General features: G+C 42.3%; 2 protein-coding genes and 1 long non-coding RNA gene across 10 annotated transcripts; 1 reads left to right on the forward strand and 2 right to left on the reverse strand.

Moving 5' to 3' along the window:
* Positions 1–1,641: 1,641 nt before the first annotated feature.
* LOC127785745 (uncharacterized) lies at positions 1,642–14,069 on the reverse strand. 5 transcript variants are annotated; one of them, XR_008019865.1, is made up of 5 exons: positions 7,055–7,536; positions 2,957–3,251; positions 2,745–2,835; positions 2,521–2,630; positions 1,642–2,360 (listed from the first exon to the last, which is right to left on the reverse strand). It is a non-coding gene; the product is annotated as an uncharacterized LOC127785745 (long non-coding RNA). The 5 variants fall into 5 exon arrangements; XR_008019867.1 differs by having other exon boundaries at positions 2,745–2,839; XR_008019866.1 differs by lacking the exon at positions 7,055–7,536 and adding an exon at positions 13,744–14,069 and having other exon boundaries at positions 2,521–2,835.
* LOC127785744 (RING-H2 finger protein ATL39-like) lies at positions 12,496–13,492 on the forward strand. The gene has a single exon (XM_052313145.1). It carries the CDS (start codon positions 12,558–12,560, stop codon positions 13,242–13,244), a length of 687 nt encoding a protein of 228 aa, XP_052169105.1. The 5' UTR covers positions 12,496–12,557; the 3' UTR covers positions 13,245–13,492.
* Positions 14,070–14,855: 786 nt separating the features above from the next.
* On the reverse strand, positions 14,856–25,585 carry LOC127752748 (uncharacterized). 4 transcript variants are annotated; one of them, XM_052278152.1, is made up of 10 exons: positions 25,202–25,585; positions 24,239–24,436; positions 24,027–24,149; positions 23,345–23,382; positions 22,988–23,108; positions 18,852–22,244; positions 18,411–18,692; positions 18,157–18,290; positions 16,686–16,937; positions 14,857–16,045 (listed from the first exon to the last, which is right to left on the reverse strand). In XM_052278152.1, exons 1-9 carry the CDS (start codon positions 25,286–25,288, stop codon positions 16,736–16,738), a joined length of 4,578 nt encoding a protein of 1,525 aa, XP_052134112.1. In that variant the 5' UTR covers positions 25,289–25,585; the 3' UTR covers positions 14,857–16,045; positions 16,686–16,735. The 4 variants fall into 4 exon arrangements, with proteins under 4 accessions (XP_052134114.1, XP_052134112.1, XP_052134111.1 ...); XM_052278154.1 differs by lacking the exon at positions 18,411–18,692 and having other exon boundaries at positions 14,856–16,045; XM_052278151.1 differs by having other exon boundaries at positions 14,858–16,045; positions 18,411–22,244.
* Positions 25,586–25,858: the final 273 nt, after the last annotated feature.

Consider the following 25,858-nt stretch of genomic DNA (forward strand, 5'->3'; position numbering starts at 1 on the left):
CAAGAGCCGATGGCAGGCGGGGGCTCGGTGGCGGCATCAGCGAGTGGGTGCCGGAGTGGTGGCTGCGGTGGGCGGTGGACCTCGGGCGACGTGCGACGGAATGCGTCGGGGGAGATGGGAGCACGCTCACAGCCGCCGCTCCTCATCCCCACTCTGTGTCGAGGGCAATGAGGTGGGCGGCGGCCGCGGCGTCGACGGCGAGGTGGGCGGTGGCCGCAGTGGAAAGGGAGCAATAGCTCGCACGCCCCAACGCGCGGCGACAGATTGGCCTTGAGCGCTCCAGCGTCGACCTGGCCATGATGCGGAGCAGCGACTGGAGCTCCTCCTCCTCCAACACGGGCCCCCTCCCCGACCACGTCCGCCACGAGACCGCCCCCTTCTTCCTCTTGGACTTGCCGCCAGCCGTGCCCGCGGTGGCCTCGCGGAGGCTCGAGAAGTTGGCGGCAAGAGCAGGGGGCTCGGTGGCCGCCAGGGCGGCAGCGTCCTCGCGCTCCTCCTCCTCCTCGGTGCGCTCAGTGTCCTCTGCCGCGCACATTCCTTCATGCCACCGTGCCCGGCTCACTCCGTCCCCGCCGCGGCTGCCCCGTGCCATCGTCGCCGGAATCATCCTGCTCGTTGCTGTTGTGCCCTCGCCGCCATGCCCTCGCTGAGCGGGCGCTCAAGGTGCCCTCGCCGCCATGCCCTCGCCCCGCCACCATCCCCATCTCCCGTGGCGCCAACGCCGCTCCAGTCCCGGACCTGCCGAAGCCGAATCCTTGCTACTGCGGCGGCGGGGCGGCGGCGCGAAGACCGTCGGCTGCCACTCCGTCCATCGCCCGCCGCCGCCGCTCCCCACGCACGAAGAGAAAGAGCGAGAGATAGAGAAGGGAGGAAGGGGAGGAGGAAGAAGGGATAGGAGAGGGTGACCTGTGGGATCCACATGTCAGTGGGTCCCACAATTTTTTTTTTGAATGACAAATGGGTCCCGCATATATTTTTTTATTTTAATGCCACATAAGCGCCACGTCAATGCCACGTGGAACAAAGACCAAGTCAACACTGCCACGTGTGCACCACATCAACGAAACCGCCATCCAAAACCACCAAGGGAGTCACATTGCACCGGTTTTGCAAGTTCGGGGGTCAAGATTTCTGGTATTACGGTTGAGGTATACGATTTAGATTTGGTGATCAGTTGAGGGAGTCAAAGTGATCTTATTCCTTTGCGGTTAGAAAAGGCCCATTAATGGCCGATTATCTCATCATATTGGGCCTACTAACCGTCCATGTTTACGAACTTGCCTTAGATCGGTCCAATATAGTTTTCCTGCAATATATGCCGTAAGACGACATAAAATACACTAATACTGTACAGTCGGTTGACCAGTGCAAGTTCAATGTACATCCTGTATCAATTTGCTCAATCTGCTGCAGCCAAATGTTGTGAAAACGGGTCATGCATGCGGTAAACAAATATTGAAACCAAATTAACAGCACAAAGTCCGACAACAGTCCATGTACAATGGTTATTGTGAAAAATCTCAAGTCCTAACAAATACATCACCAAGCAAAATACTTGAAGTTCTAAAATAATAAATCATGTACTCCATCTCCTATTCCACCCCCCCCCCCCCCCCCCCCCACATACATTCCCCTTTCTATTCCAAGGTCCCTGACTCCGTCTTCTCTGCTCCTGCCTTTCCCTCGGATGAATCTTACAATTGATAAAAGGAAATGTCATCTCTATAGAGAATGCAATTGAAAAGAATAACAAGCTAGCAAGTGTTTAGCTTCTTGCAAAAATTCCACTTATATTGTGTTAATATGGCCTGACATTTAGCATAAGTTTGCATGAGACATAATGGCCAAAGTAGTGTGATTTCAATTATGTGTCCAGTTTTGCTCATAAACAAGACCAAAAGCTAATGTGAAGATGGTTTCAAGGAAATAAACAATGCAAAGTTGGCCTAGAAACTTGCCGGAGCACCCATGGGTGGCTGAATAGGTTATATATAGCTTTAGTTCGCAACATCAGTTGCAAGCTTGCTTCTTTAGTGCCAAGATACGTAGTTCTCCATATTCTCTAAAAATGATAGAAATTCTCTAAATAAACAGTGCAAAGTTTGCCACGTCTAAAATAAAAGAGATTCTCTGAAAAAACAATGCAAAGTTTGCACCAAGAAACTTAGAGATACCTGTGTTAAATCATATGTACTTGTGTTGGAAAAGAGAACAACAGTAGCAATTACCAAGGTGCTCTCACTTCACTGCATTGGACATGGTTGATCATTTGTTCCAAACAGCACAGGGGGAAGTGACTTCTCCATGAATCAATTCTGCCAAGGTCTCCACCCCTACTGCCAGTTCCAGGACGGCAGTACCTATTCCAAAACATCAGAAGGTCAATCAGTTCCAGTGTTCCGCGCTGGTTACAAACACCACATGCAAAATTTAAATTGCCAGGACTGGGACAAGAAAAATTATGCTGGAAAAACATTTCTAGTCAACAAGACAAATGAAGTGGCAGAGATGTTTGCTCACCGGTTGCAGTTGACCTTTGTATTTGGACAAAAGCCAGTCCCCATCTTACTTGCAAGCTTCTCCTTGGTCATCATTGTGTCCTCTACCTCTGCCACCGCAGTTTTTACCCACTAAAGACAGCAGTCATGCTCATATTCAGAGTAATCAAAAGCACTTGTATTTTCTTGCCTCAACTATCTGATCTTGAATATTTCATTGAACCATTCTGAGCAGTTGAAGCAAACCTTTGTAGGTGATCATTCATTGATATCCTTTTCTCTGTATAGTCAAAGTTTTGAACGAGAACTGCAACGGGTACATCCTCATCTCCAGGTGCTGACTTCCCACAAACAAAAGAAAAAGAAGTCAATTTGCATCCTCATCTCCAGAGTATAAATCACTCGAAGCCCCAAACCAAGCCCAAATTGTAGACCATAAAAAAAAAAGAAACTTCTACCTTTACTGCACTCTTTGTTCTGTTTTTTTGTTGCTTGCTTTGGTTACCTACTGAGGTGCTAATCATTGAGAATAAGACTCTTCTTTGGTCGCTAAATTGCTTGCTTTGGAAAGGCCTCATTGCTCTGACAGCAGCCAGCTGACATTGCCCAACATTCTCATGCTCTGAATAGATGGCTATGATACAGCAAAGTAAGCGCCACCATAGTATATTTGACCAGTTGTCAGTACTCCATATTAACCTTACTTAGCCTTGAATTGGTTTTGTAGCTTGACGTAGTACTTTCATCTATTCACTGAAACAGAGATGCATGTAGTATGGTCATTGTATAACAAGGCATTAGCGATGTGAATAATGCAACAGAAAAAAAATCAAATACATGAGAATAACTAGAAAATATGCATGTTGTATTAATGAAGAAGAAAAGAACAAAAAATTGCACTTATTGTCATCTTTGATCTTTAGTGTTAGTTTGGCATGAATGAACTATTGGATGCCATACCATACCCTATACACCTAGTGTTAGTTTGGCATGAATGAACTATTGGATGCCATACCCTACCCTATACACCAGAAGAAGCATAAAACATACACAAAACACACCAGTTGCTACTTGAATCAGATAAGGCTTACATATATATGGAGGAAGGATTAAAAGTTTAAAACAAGGTGGGGGTCAAGGTGTATAATACGAGCTCCCCTTTCAGGCAATGAGTGTACACAAATTAAATACTACGACAACAAACAGAGTAAAAGCAAACAAGTCTGGAAAGTATATAACATCAGTATAAAACCTAAAGCAAAATGACTAACTCAGCAAAATTCACTATCAGACTCTTACAGTAACTCAGCTAATTTAATAGGTCCACAGATCGTCAGTCCGTCACTACAATAACATGAATATTAGGCCATAGAATACCGCTTACAGTTAGCATAATGGAAAGCAAGTAAACTAACTAAATAAACTATAGCATTTCAATCGAGTATTGAATATGAAATGGACTATTGAATATGCAGGACTGCTGAATGAAATAGTATAACACAAGTTTATGCAGACAATACAGAGTGACTGAACTGTTGTGCTCTGCTCACTAGATGATTAGCTGTGAAGTTAAGATATAGATGTAATTACGATAGCAAGTAATCTGTTAAAAAATATAGGGCGTATTTTGTTTCGTTAGGATAAGGCATTAACTAGTAGGTACTTTCAATGTGAATATCTAATAACATCAATTTTGTGTCACAAAGATTATATCCTAATAGAGTAATTGTTGGTCAAAGTCTTGTCTTAACAAAACAGAATACGCCTTATATTTTTTAACTGAGCAAGTAATTAACTAAATGGTAAGTGACAATTCAGAAAATATAATATAAGCTTGATTCCGATCGCATCAAATCACCATTCCTCATCACATAATAGAGAATAAATCCAAAAAGGAAAAAGGACAATGAGCAAGAGGGCATGAAACCTCTCTCTAGCTTCATCTCTATGACACTCTTGACATTGACGTTCCGGGCTTCCAAAAGACCAAAACCCACAAGCATCACACTTTTTTCATAATTCTGAACATCATAGAAACCAATTGATAATACTCCCTCCGTACTCGTAAAGGAAGTCGTTTAGGACAGCGACACGGTCTCCAAAATACAGCATTGACTCCTTGTTTCTATAAAAATATTTATTGAAAAGTGATATATGTATACTTTTATGAAAGTATTTTTCAAGACAAATATATTCATATAATTTTTACATTTTCAAACTCAACAACTTGAGAGTTATTCATGATTTATATTCCCAAGGTTTGACTTAAACATTGTCCTAAACGACTTCCTTTACGAGTATGGAGGGAGTATGTGATGCGGACATCACTACCTCGGATACACACAACAATCCTCCAATGGTCATTCAAGGACCGATAACAAGAGCTCGTGCGCGACAATTAAATTTAGAGGTGAGCTCGTTCCTATGTTCTTCTTTGTATGAATTCGAGAATAGATTGCTACCTAATGATTATATTGTGATTAGGAACAATGGAGGGGACAAGGAGACACTTGGAGAAGGACTTAGAGCCATGGAAGATCATCGAGAACGTCCAAGTCAAGGTGGAGGCCCAAACCAAGTCGACGTCGGGTGCAATTCGGAGTCCAGGACCAGTCTGCACTAAAACGGGTGCCCAGGTCGCATACGTGCTCGGATTGGGGTGTTCTTTATGTGGATGGAAAGCTAAGAAGATACCTTTCCAATGGTTTTGGTCCCACGTCCAAATTCTTTCCGAGTCAATGGGAATTGACCGAACAAGTTGGCGTCCAGAATCTGTCCCGGTGCTGCGTCACCGTATTTGGGCCTTTGGCCCGTGTATCGTGTTGGAACCCATTAGGGTTGCGTCGAGAGGGGTTTGCACGACCCTAAACTCTATATATCAGTACCCGCCGCCATCTTTAGGTTTTTGGGTTTTGCTTAGATTAATCTGTCGAGAACAGTTTCGCCGCTAGATCGGTTTGTAAGACCCCAACTCGTGAGCTTAATCATTCATCTGCAATTTTGGTTGTTTTCTATCTCGTTCTTGTTTGTGTTCTTCGATTGGCAAACAGGGATTAGCCTTCTCGGCGAGGTCATCTGTGTTTCGACACGGGTGATAACCAGAGGAGACGTGGTGCTGCGATTGCGGGGCTCAAGAGCGTGCGCGTTCAAGAAGCCGGATCGATTTGTGTCGCGACTCCGCCCAAATCGTTGTTTATCAGAACCTTTCGGAAGATCAGGAACCCTAGTGCACATCAGTATGTTATACTAGTTCCAGAGCACAACATAAAACACTATTCTGGTGCAGAATCTGGATCATAATTCAAGAAGGGCTACTTACAACCTTGGAGGAGATACTCAAAAGAAGCGGTACTATATTACCAAATACTAAAACAACACAAAATCAAATCATATTAGACAAGGCCACTGCATAATCCTTTGAATGTATGAATGAAAATTTCTTTAGCAAACAGAATGTTGTAAAAACTACTCCAAATAGCTTTAAACAACCAAAGTACCAAAATAGAGTAAAACTGTTAATCACCAAATGACAGAAATTTCACCGCAGATAAAAATTTCTCACTTTCAATTGAAGACCAGTGGTAAACTCTATCTGGTGCGCATTTCCAAAACACTAGAAATTTCTTGTCTAGAGATGGTGCAATCAACATCTCACACAAACAGATACCAAAACAAGTGTAAGTTCAAGAAGAAATTAATGATTAGTCGATAGCACATAAAAAGGAACAAGAAAAAACAAGGAATTGTAAGAAAACGGCTAGCCATGTGAATTATACAAGAAGATTTCAGAAGCCACAACAAGCGTTGGTTTGTTTTCATAATTATTAAGAAGCCTAGAGATCAGTAGTTAATCTGCAAGGAAAGCGGTAGTTAATCTGTTATACTAGTTCCAGCTACACAACATGGAATACTACTCCAATATGGAATCATGATCCTCGGCACTTTGATTTGAAAAGTGGCATCTGTAATCTGTTTACTCCTTCCGAGAAGCTACACAACGAGAAGTATACTAGTACTCCTATACAACACTAATACTAAATACTAAACACAAAATCTATTGACATTGGAATTTGCAAGACAGTACCGTTGTACAATCCTATCCAAATCAAAACGCAAAAAAGCTTCCTCCACGAATATGAGAAACTAAATAACGACTTCAAACAGCTTAAAACAACCAAATCACAAAACTACAGAAAATTCACCCCAAATGTATGTTTCTACAACTTTCAAGTAAAGATCAGAGGCATTTTTTGGGTGGGCGTCAAAGTATCTTGTTTATCTCCAAAACCCTAGAAATCCATGATACCCTATGAAACTAAGTACATAAGAATATCTTATCCCTAACTCAAAATTACCGCTTAACACATGATTGAATGGTCCATATCCTTCAGAAAACTCTAAAACACAAGCACATAATTCACATGAAAATTTGCAGGCTAAATCCGATACCGATGATTTCACCGAACTATAGAATACTCACTTTGCCATTCGCTCAGGAAACACCGTAAAATCCAAAGATCCTGAATTGAGAGAGAGGGCGAGGGGAGGTAGAGCACCTTCCAGAGCGCGTCCTAGGCGGTGGAAAACCCGGAGCCGAAGAGGAACTCGGATACCTCGGCGACGAGCCCCTTTCTCGCATAGCACGTGCCTGGAAACGGCGTGGTCGCGGACGACGACGAAACCGCGCGGCCCCACTCGAGGAGAGGGAGGAGGGAGAACGAGCCGCCGAGGAGGTCACCGCACGCCGTCGAGCTCGACCGACGCGATGTCACCCCCACACCTTATGCGGCCGTCCACCGACAGGAGAAGCGCCATGATCCGGTCGCCGCCGCCGCCGCCGCTGGCACTGGCACACCGCTCCTCGGTGGGGGAGGCATGCAAGGGGCGGAGGCGGCCGTCGCCGCCGCAGCCGCGTGGAGGTGGCCATCGCGGTGGCCGCCGCGGGCTAGGGTTTGGTTGATTTGGGATTCGCCCGATTTGGGGGAAGAGACGAGGCAAGAAGAGATTGAGAGAGGAAGCGGAAGGGAAGGGATTGCAGTGCGGAGTGGGACCCACCTGTAAGCGGCGGAAGCGCATGGCACAGGGCGCGAGTTTTGAATGCTACGGGGGGCAACGCGGAATCCCGTTCTAGAAGCTAGGAAGCATATGGGCCGAAACCTATCTAAAGGGCTAAAGGGAGGTGTTATTTCGGCCCATAGATATGTTAGTTGAAAGTTTTGGGATTTTGGATTGAATGAACTTTTTTATAGTTCAATATGAATGTTTGAGGACGCAATTGAAAGTTTCATATGATCTTGAGTTAAAAGTTGTATGATTTTATTATAAATTTTTGTAGCTTTCAAGTTAAAGTTTCGAATTTTGAATTGAACCTTTTGTAAATTGTAATTCAAGATGAAAGTTTTTTAGGCTATGGCGTGTATGATGTGAGTTGAAAGTTCTGTGAAAATACTACTAAAAGAAAGAACAAAAAAAGTGTGCGCTACGAGGTGAGTGTAGCTCAACTGATTAGGTTTCTTGTGGTGGAACCAGCCTATCAGAGTATGCGAGGTGTGCGTGTATGCATTCATAGGGGTAAGTGCGTGCGAATTGTGGGCCCTATGTTTGTATTGTGTTTCAAAAAAAGAGTGCGCGCTAAGGTAACATGTGCATTAGTTTGCAATCTCCGATATCATGAGGCCATAATGAATAGAGTATATAATAAAGTCTTTCTTGTAGGGGTGTATTTACATTAAGATGGACAAGAGTAAAACAACAGAGAAAACATATGTATAGAGAGAGAAAAAAAAGAAAACAAGCTGGAGAAGATCATGAAAGTGCCTTCTGGACCATATATAAAAAAAAGATTCAAAGGATTTAGTATTAAACCTTAGCACTCCACTACTCTTCTCTATAGAATTCTGAGATTCCATACGTCCACTGGAGTATTTTAGATATGCCAGCGACAACGACATGTCAGTTCATCATGATCACGCATAAAAGTAGAGTCAGAGTCAAGAGAAAAATGTCTTAAGTTATCAATTGTTGAATGCCTAATGGAATCTCCACTTCAAGTAACCAAGATCAAGTTAATTAGACCAAGATGTTAACATAAACTTTGTTTTAGTTTACGATGTGCAGAGACCAGAAGTTATCACTTCCATCGCGTCAAAAGGAAATTGAACTGGCCTTTCGAAAAATAAATTTGAACGTCTCATTCAGGTGTGCGTGCGGCCGTGTAAAGTCCTTGTCCAGCTTGTGAACACATCATCGAAAAAAGGAGGAGGAAAAGAACCACGTCGCATTCGAACGATGGATTTTTTACATCAAAATACAAAAACTTGACATGGAAGCTGATGTGTATGTCAGTGTTTCTACCTCCTTTTTTTTCTTCTTTTTGTTCTTTGTTCTAACTAGAACCAATGCAGCAAAGCTTGTGTATATATCCATCGCCTTCGCGTTTTTGATTTGTAGGTGGGGTGGCAACGTTTCATTCCATTGCAGAGGTCAGAGGTGGATAAAGGCACGCCGCTGTTGACAGTGCTACCTGGGCCCAGTGGCAGTCGCACACCCATGGCTCTCCATTGCTTGGGCCCACAGAGAACGCAAGTGAAGGCTGATGCCCTAGTTTTTTGGTTGATAAAGTGATAGCCAGGGTTCACAATCCCGACGAAAACCGGTCGAATTCTACGAAATTTCGATGTTTCAACACGGCTCGGTATTAAGTTTCGATTGTAATTTCGAATGTTAAATAGTAGATTTGGGTTGTGTTTAATTTCCTTCAAACTTCCAAAAATTCTGTCACATCAAATGTTTGGACACATAAATGTAGCATTAAATATGGACAAAAAACCAATTGCACAATTTGCATGTAAATTGCGAGATGAATCTTTTGAGCCTAATTACGTCATGATTTGACAATGTGGTGCTACAGTAAACATTTGCTAATGACGAATTAATTAGGCTTAATAGATTCGTCTTGCAGTTTACGGGCGGAATCTGTAATTTGTTTTGTTATTAGTCTACGTTTAATACTTCAAATGTGTGTCCGTATACTTCAAAATTTTTACACCTAAACAACTAAACACGGCATTGGTCAAAATTTAGTCGAAATTTATCGAAAACCGTGATACCGATGGAGCTCGAAATTTAGTGGTCAACCGATAATGTAAACCCTGGTGATAGCTATGCCAAGATTTACAAGCAAGCTAATAAATAGCGTTAGCGGCCTTTCGTAGGATCGAGATGTCAACTAGAGGGGGGGTGAATAGGCGATTTAAAACTAAATGCTACCTAATCAAAACTAACCTAAGTTGCTAGGCTTGGTGAGGGTCAACTCTAACTAAGCAACTAAGTTATGTTTTGTAAACCTAGGGTGATAGTGGTTCAATTATATCTCTAGGAAAGTAAATCACACTCCTATGTCAATGTTTAGCAATCCTAGGGTGATATGATCTCAAGTTTGTCTCTAGAAATGTAAATTGCACAAATATAAATGCAACAATCAAATGAGACTAGGAGACAAGAGATTTTTCACTGAGGTTCGGAAACTCGCCGGTTTCCTACTCCCCGTTGAGGCGAGCCCCAACTCCACCGCTCAACCACGAAGCTACCGCACGCCCCCTTCGTCAAGGGGTGGGCAAGACGGGAGCCGGCCCACGGAGAGGACTACCCAAGCCTTAATCACTAGGGTAGTTCTTTCTTCACTCCGAAGGTGGTGAACTCCAAACTACTCACAAACCGGCGCCGGGCCTCCTCCACAATCTTCTCGGAGAGGTCACCGGGCAACTCCTCCACAAGCCGTCTAGGAGGCGGCAACCTCCAAGAGTAATAAGCAATGACCCGGCGTGGAGATGATCAATCAAGTGCCACACTAGCTCTACAATGGAAGCAATGCACTTGACTCTTGGCTAGATCAAACCTCTAACACACTAGATGGATGAACACAAAGCTCAAGTGGGTGTGAGAGAGGTACAAGGGGTGTATGCAATTGAATTGGGTGCCAAGAGAGCCCCTTTGCTGCTGGAGGGGGAGTATTTATACTCCCACCAACCAAAACTAGCCGTTGGGGGTGAAATCCCCCAACTTTGTGCTCTGCCGGTCTGACCGGGGGTATGCGGCCGGTCAGACCGTGCTACTCTACAACGGCTAGAAAACTAGCCGTTGTAGCGCTGTCAGAGGGCCCCATCGGCCTGGCCGGTTAGACCGGCGTTGAGTGGGCGGTCAGACCGGCCTCCATCGGCTCGGTCTGACCGAATACGGCTCCATCGGCTTTGTATCGGCCACTCCGAGCAGCACCATCCCGGCCTCCAGGGGGCCGGTCTGACCGAGCATGTGCCGCCGGTCAGACCGGCCTTATGCGCCGGTCAGACCGCCACAATGTGGCCGGTCTGACCGCCCCTGGTCAAGCTGAGCCCAATGAAAGGGCAAATGATTGTGTGTGTGTGATGAAAAAGATAGCAAAGTGAAAATGCAATGACCTAATGTGACAATTTAATCATCTCTTTGCTAGGTCATTACCCCCCTTGATAGTACGGCGAAACTAACAAATAAACTAGCGAATTTGATCGCCCTACACCTCGATCAATTCTAAATTAAAGCACTAGTTTTACCGTCTTCTTTCTCTTTGCTTTGCGCCGTCAATTTTAATCCATTGATAATCATCCATGCGCACATATGACTTGGTCCTAACTTAAAATATATAGCTCAAAGTCAATAGTTAGTCCACAATTAGTGCTTGTCATTAATTACCAAAATTAACAATGGGGGCCTAGATGCTTCACCTTTGCCGCTACCGCTACAAGGTAGCAGATCGAAGATAGCGTGTTCGAACTTAGAGGCTGTTACAACGTTTCACCACTGCAATAGCATCTCGCTATAGCGCTTCAGTATAAATTATAAATTTTTAGTTAAACTTGATGTACAATGTAAATTTATAGTTATTTGAAAAAAAATCCGCTATTGGAATTTAGTGCCCGCTATCCGCAATCCGCTAACTAGACACTAATTCGCTACTAACCCGCTATATGCTAGTATTTATCACAAGATATTTCAATTTTATTTCAAATCAGTGCAAGTTAATATTCAACACGTGAACTGGCATCACAATTCGTAATACAAAGTCAATGATTAGATCCTGGATAGTAGACGTATAGTCGAAAACCAAGCAGCAAAGCTACAAACGAGTTGGATTTGTCGACAAACTCATGCACACCGACATTGGTTAAAAAGATTTGGAAAATTGGAAAATAAATTACACATGTAATTATTTTAGTATTTTCTTGTCTACCCTACAACAGTATCCTACGTTGAATTTCATACCAATTGACTTATGGCCAGCTGGTAACGTAAACTTCTTCATGCAAGTCATGTCACTACCTCCAATAGTATCTACAATGCCTTGATAAGTTGCAAAACTTGCCGTTTGATCTTCCGTTAACAAGTTAGAAAGTCAAATTTGATGATTCGTGTCTCTTTGCTACTACTACATGCCATCCCCTGACAATAACACGTAGGATCCTCGAGTGAACGACATCAAAATCAGAATGACAGATCATCAAATCTCCGTAGTGAGTGACAAATCATCAAATTTAGACAATTTTCACGTTAAGACGAAAACTAGACCAAGATCATTATTGAGCGATATAATATGGAACTTTTCCGAATATGAAACAATATTTTTACGAGAAATAGTCTCTTCAGTAGTTTTGTCGTTGTAATCAAGCCGTGAATATATATTCCGCATTCATTCGTCCTGTAACTTTTGTGATAACTGGGTATAACTTCTTTGAAACAAAAGTCGGAATAAGTTTCATTATCTAAGAAAAATATATCGCTATAACTTCTTTAAAATAGAGGCCAAGATAAGTTTCATTATCTAAAAAGAAATTATTAGAATTTTGCTTCAATTCAAATTTGCATGGTTAGCAAATGCCACAAGCAAAACGAGGCTATCAACTGCGCAAATGCCACCTATACCCAAGATAAAAACTCTCCTCCGCCTCCTCGCATTCCCAAAGCCCAAACGCCCGAGGAAGCTGCACCCAGAGCGCGTCGGCGTCGCGCACACAGGGCGGCCAGAGCATGGCCACGGCGCCGCGCGCGAGGCGCCTGGCCGCCGCCGACGTGCAGCCGGCCACGCCGGCGGTCGGCCCGGCGTCCGGCGGGCGGCCCCAGTTCAACCTCTCGTCGGGCGCGGCCACCGCCGTGGTATTCGTCTCCATCGTCCTCTGCTTCATCCTGCTCTGCACCTACTGCCGCTGCGCCAGGCAGCGCGCCATCGCCGGCGCGCGCAGCCGCGTCATGCGCGAGATCCGGGAGCGCGTCCCAGGCGTCCTCCTCCTCCGCCCCGCCGCCGCCGCCGCCGCGCTGCCCGTCCTCCCCTACTCCGCCGCCGCCGCCGCCGCGGGCGCCAAGAAGGGGCCGCTCGTCGAGGACTGCCCCGTCTGCCTCGAGGCCTTCGCCGGCGACGACGGCGTCAAGGTCGTCCCCGCGTGCGGCCACGTGTTCCACGCCGCCTGCATCGACCAGTGGCTCGCCGTGCGGAACTCCTGCCCCGTCTGCCGCTGCGCCGTCGTCTGCTACTACGCCGACCGCGCGAGGGACACGGCGGTGGTGGTCGACGACGACGACGACGACCAGGAGGTCGTCCTGGAGCGCGTGGTTGCGATGATCGAGGCGATACGAGAAGAACAGAGGGAAGAGGAGGCGGCGGCGAGGCGCGCGCCGGCGAGCGGTGGCGGGGGAGGCGAGGGGTTGATGACGTCATGATGACGCACTCATCCCTGGGTTGTGCAGGTGCAGCTAACTTCACTAGGTGAGTTCGGTTTGTAGCTTTGGTGTGGCACACTGACATTAGAGAGATAGAAGGGATTAAAATTACCCCATGTTTTTGCAGCATTTTTGTGCTGGTTTGTGTAAATTCGTTTTGAAATATATCCAAATGCTCCTTATAATCAAAATTCTGCAGCAAGAACAACTTGGCTCTATGATCAAGAAATGGTTGCGAGGCATCTTGTTATTTCATTTCTCTAAAACACGCCTTGCACGTTGTTAATTCCAGCATGGTAGGTTAAGAGGCAAAATTAGAGGGAAGCATCAGAAAAAGGGATCAAATTTAAAACTTCGTTGTAATCAAGCTGGGGGAATATAATCAACCACCAACTTTAGCTGGAGAAATTATAAGTCCAGCTAAGTATTATTCCCAAGTACATCATCATTAGGATTTGTCTATATATATGACACAAATATGCAGTTAGAGACAGCAAACCTGAAATTGAGAAAGAAGTCTCCTCCTCTGGTGGCAAAAGGGGGCAAGAATCATTGCCTTCTTCCCCACCTGCCCCTCCAGATTATAATATAATCAAATTGTCAAGCTAATTGGATAGAGGGTTTGGTGGTTGATTGGATTACTACATTTCCATAACATCACAAGTCCAGTTATAGGATTTGCCAATTTGTCATTTGCAAAATATTCAAGATGGTGGACAGTGACAGCTCCAATGGAAGCAAACCCAATTTCTGGGCTGCCCTCTCTCCGCCTCGTGGCAGCTGGCTCCAGGATTGGTGGTCATCCTCCAGGGTATGTTTACCTGAGCACCTCCGCAACGGCTTCGACTTCTTGGTACTCCTAGTCTCCTGGCATCTGTGGAAGGAACGGAACTCTAGGGTTTTCGACTCTTCGCTCGCTTCGATTGCAGTGGTTCTGGAGTCCATCCGCTCGGAGGGCCAGCTGTAGTCTTTAGCCGGCGTTACTTTTTTTAGGATTTCTTGGGAGTGTAGCGTGGCTCTGCCCCCTCTCGCTATTTGGAGTTGCGTTTTTAACCGTCGTAGTAGTTCCTAACTTCAAGTTCCCCTACCCCTCTCCCCTCTTTAGGCATAAGCCAGTCTGGCTGATTGCTTTGTGCAACAAAAACTCTTTTCCTGCTAATATATTGACGTGCAATTCTTTTGCGCGTTCGAAAAAAAGGAAGCAAACCCAATTTGAGCCATCTTATTTCATCTTTCGTCACTTACACGACCGATTCATCTTCAGTTTCATGTATTTCCTGTCTCCGTCAAAAATGATTTGTGTATTATAACCACCATCTGTTAAACGTCAAGCTTTTGCAAGATCAATGCTAGAGGCTCCACTATTTCATTGCAAAATGTAGCAGTGGGCAAAGTATCAAGGCTTTTATCATCTGATTATTGGCTTATCAGCTGTAGCCAAAATTCAAATTTTGAAACTTAATTTTAGAGTAAGTTTTACCCACAAATTGTTTCGGTTGCTTAAATGAGCCTACCTACAGCCTGGAGGCTGGAGTTTAGCGTACTAGGCACGATGACACGACCTACCAACAAACCACCGTTCCCTACCTTGCTCGTCATGTTGCTGTTCAATGTTGATATGCAAAAGGAGGCAAAACATCCATGTGCATTTAAGGTCCATACAACCGTTAAATGTCATCAAATGTATATTGAAATTGAGGCAGACTTTCAGAATTCTAACCAACAAACTCAATTTGTGTTCATTACTGCTACATATTTGCACGAATGACAAATTCCCACATCCTTTGTACTTCAAATGGATCAGGCACCACATGGTCAGCCGTTGACAGGAGCAGGAATGCACAATGCCAAGGGCCAGGCGACAACGATCGCCGTCACGGCCATCACTGACAAAATTGAGAAATAGTACTAGTACTAGCATAATAAACCAAAGACAAAAGACAATCCTTTTCTCCCAGCACGGTCGATATTTTCTGCAAGCAAACCAGGTGACATCCAGTCCAGGCAAATACAGAGCATTCGATTCCTTCTGCAGATTGCGATGTTCTCAACATGGCAACATCCACAACTGTCGTTGTTTGGCATCACAAATGATGATAACAATAATAAAAATCGTAGTTTGGGCTATACAATGATTGAACTGCTTTGTCTAAAATTACCATGAGAGGTAAAATTCTTGCAGGAACTAGATATTATATGTAAACTTCATACTATATTCATGTAAAATTCCTGCGTTTAAACAACGGTTTAGAAAAAACCCAGGCGCACATGAGACTGATTATTCATGCTCTCCAATAACGGATGAACCATGCTTTACTTGAGCACAAGAACAAGAAAATTGGTAGCTTTTATTCAGTCGCTATATCCTTGGCCAGAAGATCAGTAATTGCTGGAACAAAGAATCGAGTGTGTATATATACGTGAAAAAAACAATAGCCTACAAAGTGTAGAGTGAGATGAACTATATACTACCTACTTCTTACACATAATTCACCCAAAAAAAAGCTACACTTATCAACAATTAGGATATTAGGTTGGACCTGCATAAAGGCCAGGGTGATTCCAGTGGTCATATGAACCAATAATTTTACTCTAACTTACAGTGATTGGTCAAAAATGAGTTATTTCTTAACCTTGCAGTGAGAATCTCCACTGTTCACCAGGGCCTCAGCCAAATTTACAGTCCTCTACTCTTTGGGGTAGAGCCTTTAGTACAGTCAGGGGACATCATTTAGTTCTGCACTTGCTTGCAATTATTCAGCTTCTTGCAATTTGTAGCCGCCAAATTGATTTCATTCTTCCTGAAAATTACACAACCGTGTTGTTAAATGGACAGGGTCACATAATACTGTCTTGCAGTACTCACCTATTTGGGTGGACAAGTACAGAATTAACAGTGTTTCCTGCATGGACAAGGGATTTCCTTACCACCAGCATTCATGATATTGTTGAGCTGATTAATGGTGTAAATCTATGGCTACGAATTATTTGAGAAAATCTACTAGCTTTCCAAGGTCAACATAATAATATGGGATGAATCACTAAATTATGGGTCCATATATTCATAGTGCTATGCTACAAGAGTAATTTGTAGGGGTAACTTCCTCATGTACAGACATACAGTTCATGAATAAGTTGTAAGCCGGCCTGCAAATCCTGATAATGACTTGGCTCATTTTAGGTGATGCATAATACATCTTTGCAAAATTATGTTTAAATTGTATCAACACTGTATCATGCACCCACATTGATGCTATCCTTCAAATACTGCATCTGCTGAGATATGTTTGATAGCACAATATAAGGTACATGTTAAATGGTGGAAAATATTCATCAGTCATAAACTTACATTGAACACTCATGTTAATGCTATCTTTCCAAATTGTAATTGCACATATTCAGATTTCTGAGAAGTGAGAAGCTAGAGAATACATGGAGTACCTGTACTGTTTGGGCCTTACGATTATGGCACGCAGTAGTTCCCTATCTCACTAGAACCACCGTCCCTTTTTTGCATTTGCTGTTTTGAGCTCCATTACTAATTCTTCACGCTGCGCCTCTACTTCTGCATACTGCAAGCTCACGTTGAGTAACCGTTCTTGCATATCTTTCAGCTCTGACTCTAGTTGTGATATCTTGTCATCATCATTCTCTTTGCCATCCTTACTAGCAGATTTCCCCTCTGGCATTGGACTGTAGATGATAAAGAAAAAGAGAACATGATCCTTTGGAAGGTCGCAATATCACTAATCGGGTCATTGAAACATTTTGGTGAGATATTATTTAGATATAGAAGAAAATCTCACAGGCTCTGCATCAAAAGATGCACAAAGCCATAATCTTATTAAATCAAGTCTGTGCATAGCAGATTGAAAACAAGATTACAACAAACAAGAGTTTCTGTAAAAGATTGAAGCAGCTCTCAGCTTATTACGAAATCTCCATCTGTTGTTCTTAAGAATCAATTAAAATAATTCATTTTGGTGAGCTATAAGAATTTGTTACTAGGGGTAGAACAATACAGGAGTAATTAGGCATTAGAATTAGTCCCCCAAAAAGATCTTCACGGATTGGATGGTCATTCGTGGTCAACAATAAGTACTATCATTTCAGCACGTGCTCACAATTCAATTCTACAGCATGTCATGGCTATGTTCTATATTGCCTGAACTCGAAAAGATACTTACAGCAAGTATAATAACACATGAGCCAGATTATGAATCATCATGAAACCAAAAAAAAAAAAGCACGTATAGTTCACGTGTAATTTTGCTCATGTGATGTTGTACACATATAGTTGCACACAACCTTAATGGAATGGAGGGAGTAATCCTGCCCCCACTTCTAAAGAATATAATTGCATATATTGTTGCACACAACCTTAATGGAACGGAGAGAGTTCTTCTGGTCTTACTTCTAAAAAATATAGCTACACACATTGTTTCAGCTATGCTTACGGATCATAAAGGTTATGTTTCAAGTTCATACATGGACTTGTTAAATCATGATGCTGAGAAAAATGTATCTTCTTTCTTCACAAGAGTAAAGCTTCAATTTCTTTAGAGCTGTTGCTTAGCACTAATTAGTTTATCTTCTCGACAGTACTTCTTTATTTATTCTAGCCAAAGATTTAGATATGACTTATCCACCAGTGTGTACTGATCCATACTGACTTCAGATCCAAAAACTATTTGTTGACATAGTCCTTAGTTTGTATGACACATACTACTCCATAAAGTATCATTGCTGTTATTATTAAGGACGACAGCCCATAGCTCTGATGAGTCAGAACCTGGGGCCTAAACAGGACTTTGGTATGCAAGGGATAGCAAATGATATCTGGTGGACAACGCATTTTGCTAGTAAAAATTGTCAGAAGGACAAGGCGTGTAGATATGATGAATCACTGTACCTCTTCAGTTGTCCTCTATACAATTTATTTTCCTCCAGTGCCTCAGCAAGTCTAGTTTCCAGTAATTGGATCTTTGACTGAAGCTCTGGGACCTCATTAACTGGAGAATCTCCATTTTCATTAGCATCATTACCCTAAAACAATAAGAAAACAGCTGATTGAGTTTATCACATTTGATGTACTTTACCCTGTTTTAAAACTGGTTCTCTACAGGCATAGAGATTTCCACAGTTGATTATATTTAAATGGCTCACCTGTTTATTGGTATTTTCATCTTTGTTTTGGCTTGTCTTCAGGTCAAGCTCCTTCTCCATAAGCTGATTTCTCCTTGTGAGATCCTCATTTTCCTTTTGAAGAGAATGTATTTTTTGTTGGTATTCACTGTTAGCTCCCCTGATAATACTTAGTTCACTTTTTAGCTCAGCTTCAAGTACATCTGATGTTTCCTTAACTGGTGGTTCATCTCCTAGCATCACAAGCTTTGTTTGTGCAGAGATTTCAATTTGTTTTCCTTCATTGGCAGCATTCAAAGTGTCCTGCATACATGAGACCTTGTCTGTTAACATCCCCTTTTGTGCCTTTAGTTCTTCACATTCTTCAGATAATGATTGAAGTAGCCCTTCCAACTTCCCGTTTTCAAACTTAGCTTCATCAAGAGAACTTTGTAACATAAGAACTTCATCTTGGAGGCTCACCTGTTTATTGGTATTTTCATCTTTGTTTTGGCTTGTCTTCAGGTCAAGCTCCTTCTCCATAAGCTGATTTCTCCTTGTGAGATCCTCATTTTCCTTTTGAAGAGAATATATTTTTTGTTGGTATTCACCGTTAGCTCCCCTGATAATACTTAGTTCACTTTTTAGCTCAGCTTCAAGTACATCTGATGTTTCCTTAACTGGTGGTTCATCTCCTAGCATCACAAGCTTTGTTTGTGCAGAGATTTCAATTTGTTTTCCTTCATTGGCAGCATTCAAAGTGTCCTGCATACATGAGACCTTGTCTGTTAACATCCCCTTTTGTGCCTTTAGTTCTTCACATTCTTTAGACAATGATTGAATCAGCCCTTCCAACTTCCCTTTCTCAAACTTAGCTTCATCAAGAGAACTTTGTAATGTAAGAACTTCATCTTGGAGGCCTGCTATTTTGTGGACCTGGATTTTCAGTACAGAAATTTCTTCAATTATCTGCTGTTTCTCATAATCACTGGATTTGGATTTCAATTCTAGTTCACACAAAGTTTTCCTTAAGTTATCTTCATTGGATCTAGCAGCTTCTATCGATCTTCTCATATTGTCAACATCTGTAGTGAGCATTTCCTCATTCTGTTTGGATGCATTAAGTGAGTCAACTAGGTCTTTAATCTTGGTTTTAGACTCCCGCAGATCTTCCAATTGAGACTCGTAATGTATCATCTGTGCATTGACATCTTCAAGATTAGCCTCAAGTTTAGCCTTGTCTGCTCGAAGGATGGAAACCTCACGGATGGTATCCAATGTGGAACTTTCTCGCTCCTCTTCTGTTGAAGATAACTGTGCAGTAAGACTAATAACCTCCCTCTCAAGATTGCTTAATTCAACAGTCTTTTCTTTCTCAATCTTGTTTAAAAGTAAATGTACACGATCTATCCTTTCTTCATGCTCCTTGTGCTCTTGGAATATATTCTCCAGCTCTGAAAGCAACGATTGCTCTTTCAAAGATATGTCTTCCTGAAGTGAAGAAAGTTTTGCCTCTAGGGACTCCAACGTTTTGCAGAAATCCATGGTCTTTCTTTTTGACTGCTCCAATTCCTGCTCCAGATGTGAAGCATACCCATGCACTTCCAGCTTCTGCTTCTTTAGATCAGCTGTCAGAGTCTGCAGAGATTTGCATTCTTCAACAACATGATCAACTGTAGCCTGCAGTTTTGCATTTGACCTTCTTAGGGCCTCTGAATCCTCTTGTACTTCTGACAACCTTCTGTGTGATTCTAGCTGGTTTTCCTTCAATTCCACCTTTTGAGCTTCCACTTGTTCTAGTTCATCTTTAAGGTTTGTGATAAGTGATCTAGACTCATCCATTTGTAGCTTCAGTTCCACCTTTTGAGCTTCCACTTGTTCTAGTTCGTCTTTAAGGTTTGTGATAAGTGATCTAGACTCATCCATTTGTAGCTTCAGTTCCACCTTTTGAGCTTCCACTTGTTCTAGTTCATCTTTAAGGTTTGTGATAAGTGATCTAGACTCATCCATTTGTAGCATGCTTAACTCCTTTTCATTTGCCAGATAGGTCAACTGAGACTCTAGTCCAGATATGAACTCTGACAGCTCTACATTTTCATGTTCCAGCTTTGATATATGCAACTCTAGATTAACTTTGCAGCTTTCAAGCTCCGTAATCTTTGTTTCGAGAACGTTGTTGGTGGAAACATGGGAATCTATGCTGCTGGTGAGAAGGAGGAGTTCTTCTCGCATTTCATCCAAGCAAGCTGCAGTGATGCTACATTCTTTAAGTGATTCTTCTAAAAGTTCCTCCAATTTATTCTTCTCGTTCATAATTTCAGATATGAAGCTCTCCATTTCTTTTGTAGAATGCTGCAAGCTCTCTATTTCCTGTTCTTTTAGTAGAACTGTACTCCTCAGAGCATCTAATTCGGTTTTGTTATCATTTTCATCGAGTTTTTCACTTTTCAATTTGTAAGATTTTGCACTATCAGTGTCTCCTTCCTCCATCTCCGTGGCGTGAAAACCACTAAGCTTATCTCTCAGATCAGATAGTTCAAGAATTCTGTCTTTTAGCTCCTCTTGGCTTTTTTGGAGCTTTTCTTCTAGTTCACTCGACTCAGACCTAAAACTAATCAACTTCAGCTCAAGATCAGCACATTTTGTCTCTAGATATTTTACCTTAGATGTCAATCTGTCAGAAAGATCACCCTCACTGGACACTTCCTCACTGTTAGGAACAGAAGGATCCTCTCCTTTGGCTACTTCACTTACTTCTTTCAACTTGTATATAAGCTCCAGATTTTCATCAGTTAATTCAGAACAGTCCTTCTCGAGTTCTTGTATTTTGACCTTCAAGAAGTCATTTTCCTTTTCCAATTCAAGATAAATAGCACCAGAACCTTCACCGTTTGGATTTTCTACATGAAGCATACGATCTATTTTTTCCCTCAACATCAGAATTTCATCTTCTTTTAGTGACACTTTTCTAGCCCATTCCACATCTTCTTGAATTAACAGATTATTTGGGGAGACCTCATGATCTATCAAATCACTTGTATGAGAAAGGTTAGAAATCTCCGCTCTCTGAACTTCTATTGTTTCTTCCAATTCTTGAAGGATAGAAACAAGCTCTATGTTGGCCTCTTGGGCCTTATTCAGTTGGGTTGCTAAGCTTGCATTCGATTCTTTCAGAAACTGCACATCATCTTCCACTTCTTTCTGGAGCTCAATCGCATCCCCAGATCTGGGACTTCGTGAAATAGTTTGGCGTGCAGTTACCTCTTCCAAAGAACGTTTCAGTTCTTCAATTTCTTGCCTTAGGGAATCTTGCTCAGAAATTGAAATAGAAAGTTCCAGCTCTAGCTCAGACTGTTGCTTAGATTTGTCAGCACATTCTTTCTTCAATGTCTCTAGACCTTGTTTCAGTTTGCGAGTTTTTCTCTGCCACATTTTTTCCAGATCTTGCTCAGAACGTTGCTTAGATTTGTCAGTACTTACTTTCTTCAATGTCTCTAGACCTTGTTTCAGTTTGCGAGTTTTCCTCTGCCACATTTTTGCCTCACCACGTAGTTCATCAATTGTCTCTTCAGCATTTTCAAGGACATCTTTGGATGCATGAGATACCCCTGATGATAACTGAGAAAGATCACTTGCAGATGGTTGTGCATTATTACCCTGCAGCATGTTTCGAGATGGAGTTTGAGAACTGAATGATGAATTGTTTGATCTACTGGCCTCGTCAACATGATCTGCACTAACATGGATGGCATCTGGACTAGCAAAATTATGCCTCTGCGTATTCAATTCATCATTCAAGTTGTCACTAGGAGGCATGTTTGTTCTATCAGTGGTACTATCTCCAGAATAAGACCTTGATGCTGACAAACTTGCATCCTGAAATCATGTATGCAGTCCACATTTAGCCATTTACACATAGTACGTAAGAAAGAAGAGTACAAAACACAATAGGCTCTTTTGAACATACGGAAGTAGTTAGATTATAAAGATAATATGGAAAGCATAGCGGCAGGCAGGCACTGAAATCCAATAACAAGATAGCTGACAATCGAAGCTATCACTAAGTCTAATGAAAGTGTGCTTTGAAAATGTAAGATGTAAGAAGATTATGGATGCAAATTTTGTAATAGATCCTTTCTATCCGCATTCGAAGATGGGACAGATAAAGAGCAGCATATTAGCTATAACAAGACTAGCTCTTATTTTCAGCTTATAAAAAAAAACTATTTTGGTCAAATCTGCTGCTCATCAATGGATATGACTGTTCAAGCAAAAAAATAATATATTTTTAGGGCATCTAAACAGTGTATAAAAAGTGGGACATTAAGGAGGGACTTAGTGTCGATGGCTTTTTTAAGAAGGGTGTAGATTTGGTGTATAAAGACTTAGTTTGGACTTTGGAGAGAATCAAATGCGGGCTGTTGAGCACCACACTGGGAGCTCCTGCAATCTGTGCTATGTAGAGTCTCATCCAAACATTATCACTACATTTTGTGGCTCTTCTAGTTTCTAGTATATCTGGACTAACTCACACAAAACATGTAAGCTTTAGTTGTCCCCCAACATAATATTGCTTAAAAAGAATTGGCATTAATGAGTTTTGAGTAAGGGAATTATACCCTATTTCCAGCTTCATCTTGATAAGAACCACCTAAGTCATTTCCTGACAAAGAATGAGTAGTCCTATTCAGCATGCTGTCAAAGCCATCTGATGTGCACTCTGTATCATCATTGGTTCGACTACAATCATCAAAATGAGGAGATAGTTCATTCCATTATTTCACATTGCCATATAATGCCAAGATGAAACAGAAAAACAAGTTTTATGAGCTGTCAATAAACAAGAAATAGTGACAGTTAAGGCTATCAACTTAGTGACCACTAAAGACCTAAGATACAGATGTTTGCTGAATCAACTGGAGTAATAAAAGGCATTACTAACATCCCCTAAAAGAATATAAAAGAGATTCATTTACCTTGTTTTAGACTTTGCTCCAAGACATTGAATGTTAAGCTGCACATGAGAAACATTGGAGATCATCATAAGTGGTACACATGGGGAAAATTACTTGTCAACCACCTTTTGGGGGGTTGGTTGTGGGTGGGTGATTCAAGCAAGAAACGAAATATAGTATATAAGCTGCCATTAGAAAGTCCCTCAAACCCAGCACCCCAATGGCAGTAGAACTTGTGGCATCTCATATAACAATAGGTGGTTCATACCAGTCAGCTAGCACATGAAGTGAGCATCTCAAAAGCCAAAATGTTTTGCATTGCAACTTTCTTGTTAGAAACAAAAGAAGAAAACTCACAGGTATGTACAACACATACACGACTGCCCAATAGCAGTCCCATTTTTGAAAATCCAACAACCAAATAGCTTATATGCTAGGTCAACAAACAGAAGTACAGAACATGAAAGGAGCTTTATTAGAGAACTATCAACTGTAGGGAACTTCACATGGTTTAGTTTGAATTACAGTTAGATGGACTAAAAAGCATATCTGAAAGAGAGGATCATGTGAAAAACTTCTCTTTTGGGAAAATCCAAATGAGCTGGCATTATGTTACTACTAGGAATAAAACAAAATAATCATATGGGGAAAGATGTAATTAGAAATATCTAGAAGAAAACAAGTATGGTTAACTAAAATCTACCTGTAGAATTGTTCCAGAATCGCATCTCTTCAGTGGCAAAGAGACAGCAGTAGATTCTAATGAACTAAGATAGTTAGTCAGATTTAGGAAAACTTCCCCGAGGATACCACTGTTTGTTGATCCCTATAACATAAGATTTGTTATTAGTAAAACAACAGTACAGTGCATAAATGCAAATCGGGAAGGCAAGTTCATGCGAACAATAGCCATACCATGGAAACAACAAACCTGCACTGACACTCCTGAAATTCTTCAGACACTTGATCTTGGGAAAACCAAATTGATTCCAGGATGGAATCAGGCCATTGACAGGCTCCACTAAGTGCAGCGGCTTTAGTGGACTTGGCAATTGTTTTTCCAGTGTCCACTGCAACTATTGAAAGCATCAGCCTGTCTGATACTACTGGAACCTGCTGACAAATCGGGAATAAGAAATGTCATCGGGAAAGAAACATATGTCTTCCATTTTGCACCGGTACTCAAGTACACTCATTGTTGTGCACACCAAGTCACACTCGATGAAATTGCTACTAGAAAAATAGTTACATGAACTTAGCAGAAATGTTGAAACCTGGATGTCCCTTTTCTATTCAAACTATCATAGTTACATTAGGAATATCATATTTGAGAAAAGAATTGTCACCACTTACCAAAAATGACCTTAAATATTTGGAGCCTGCAAAAAATGCTCATAAAGTAACTTGCCTCCCACATCGTACTAATTTAACCTCCCACAACCTCGCGATACATATTTTCTTGAGAACACCCCATGATGCATAATCAGATTAAAGGTCCATCCCAACTTTCCACGATCATCATTACACTGACCTTTCATCTAAAACAAATATCATCGCATTCTCTTGCCGAATCAAAACAAAACAGCATGGCTAAGGGGGGAAAGTATTCCATATACATTTCTTTTACTTACAAGCAATGCGTGTTGTAATAAAACTGTTCAACGCATTAGCACCAGTCACAACATTGATTTTTTTCTAGTAAATTTCACACAACAATTGACCATTATCGATAGTAAAATGCTCAATCTCGCAACAGACCACGACATAGGGTCGTACATTCATCGCTATTCCCCGGATAGACTGATCTCCTACGAATCGCTCAACAATGCAGCGCTGCTCAATGCGGAAAAAAAAAGAAAAGAGAAAAAAACATTTGACCTGAACGGCGCGGAAGCCGGAGAACCTGAACTTGACCCGCTCGCGGAGCCGATCCGATGAGCCGCGACGATCGAGCTCCGTCGACATCTCGCCCTCCCGCTCTCAATTCCCCAAACCTATTCGCGCCCAAACGGACACCGAATCACCCCCCGTCCCCAAAGCGGGGCCGCCCGGATCGCCCTCCTCCGCGCGCGCGGCGGCGCGGTGCGGTGCGGATCATCGATTCATGGCCGCCAAGCTGCGAATGCGGAGACGAGGCGGAGCCGAGGATTGAATTGGGGCGACGAGGCGAGGAAATCGTAGGAGGCGGTGAGGATGTTGGCATCTTTTTTTAGCAAATGAGCCGCGAACTCCTCGTTTTCGCTTCCCCATTTTTGGGCAGTATTTTCCCCCCTCTCTCTCTCTCCTCCAATATTAACATTTGTTTTTTTTATTTTGATTTTTTTTGGTAGTTAGTTTTGTTTGTGTTTGTTCACTTCGGCGATATTGCCTTATCCAGTTTATTTGGCATGTACTACTACCACTGCATTTGCCACTCCTCTGGTTTTCAAATTGCAATGAGAAACTTTAGGAAAGGACTTGGATTCCATTACCTGAACTATGAAGTGCTACTCTTAATTTGATCTTTGGCTCTTTACACATATCGCGCAGTGATCG

The sequence above is a fragment of the Oryza glaberrima genome, chromosome 10 (genome assembly GCF_000147395.1).
Source record: "Oryza glaberrima chromosome 10, OglaRS2, whole genome shotgun sequence".
Lineage (NCBI taxonomy): Eukaryota > Viridiplantae > Streptophyta > Magnoliopsida > Poales > Poaceae > Oryza > Oryza glaberrima.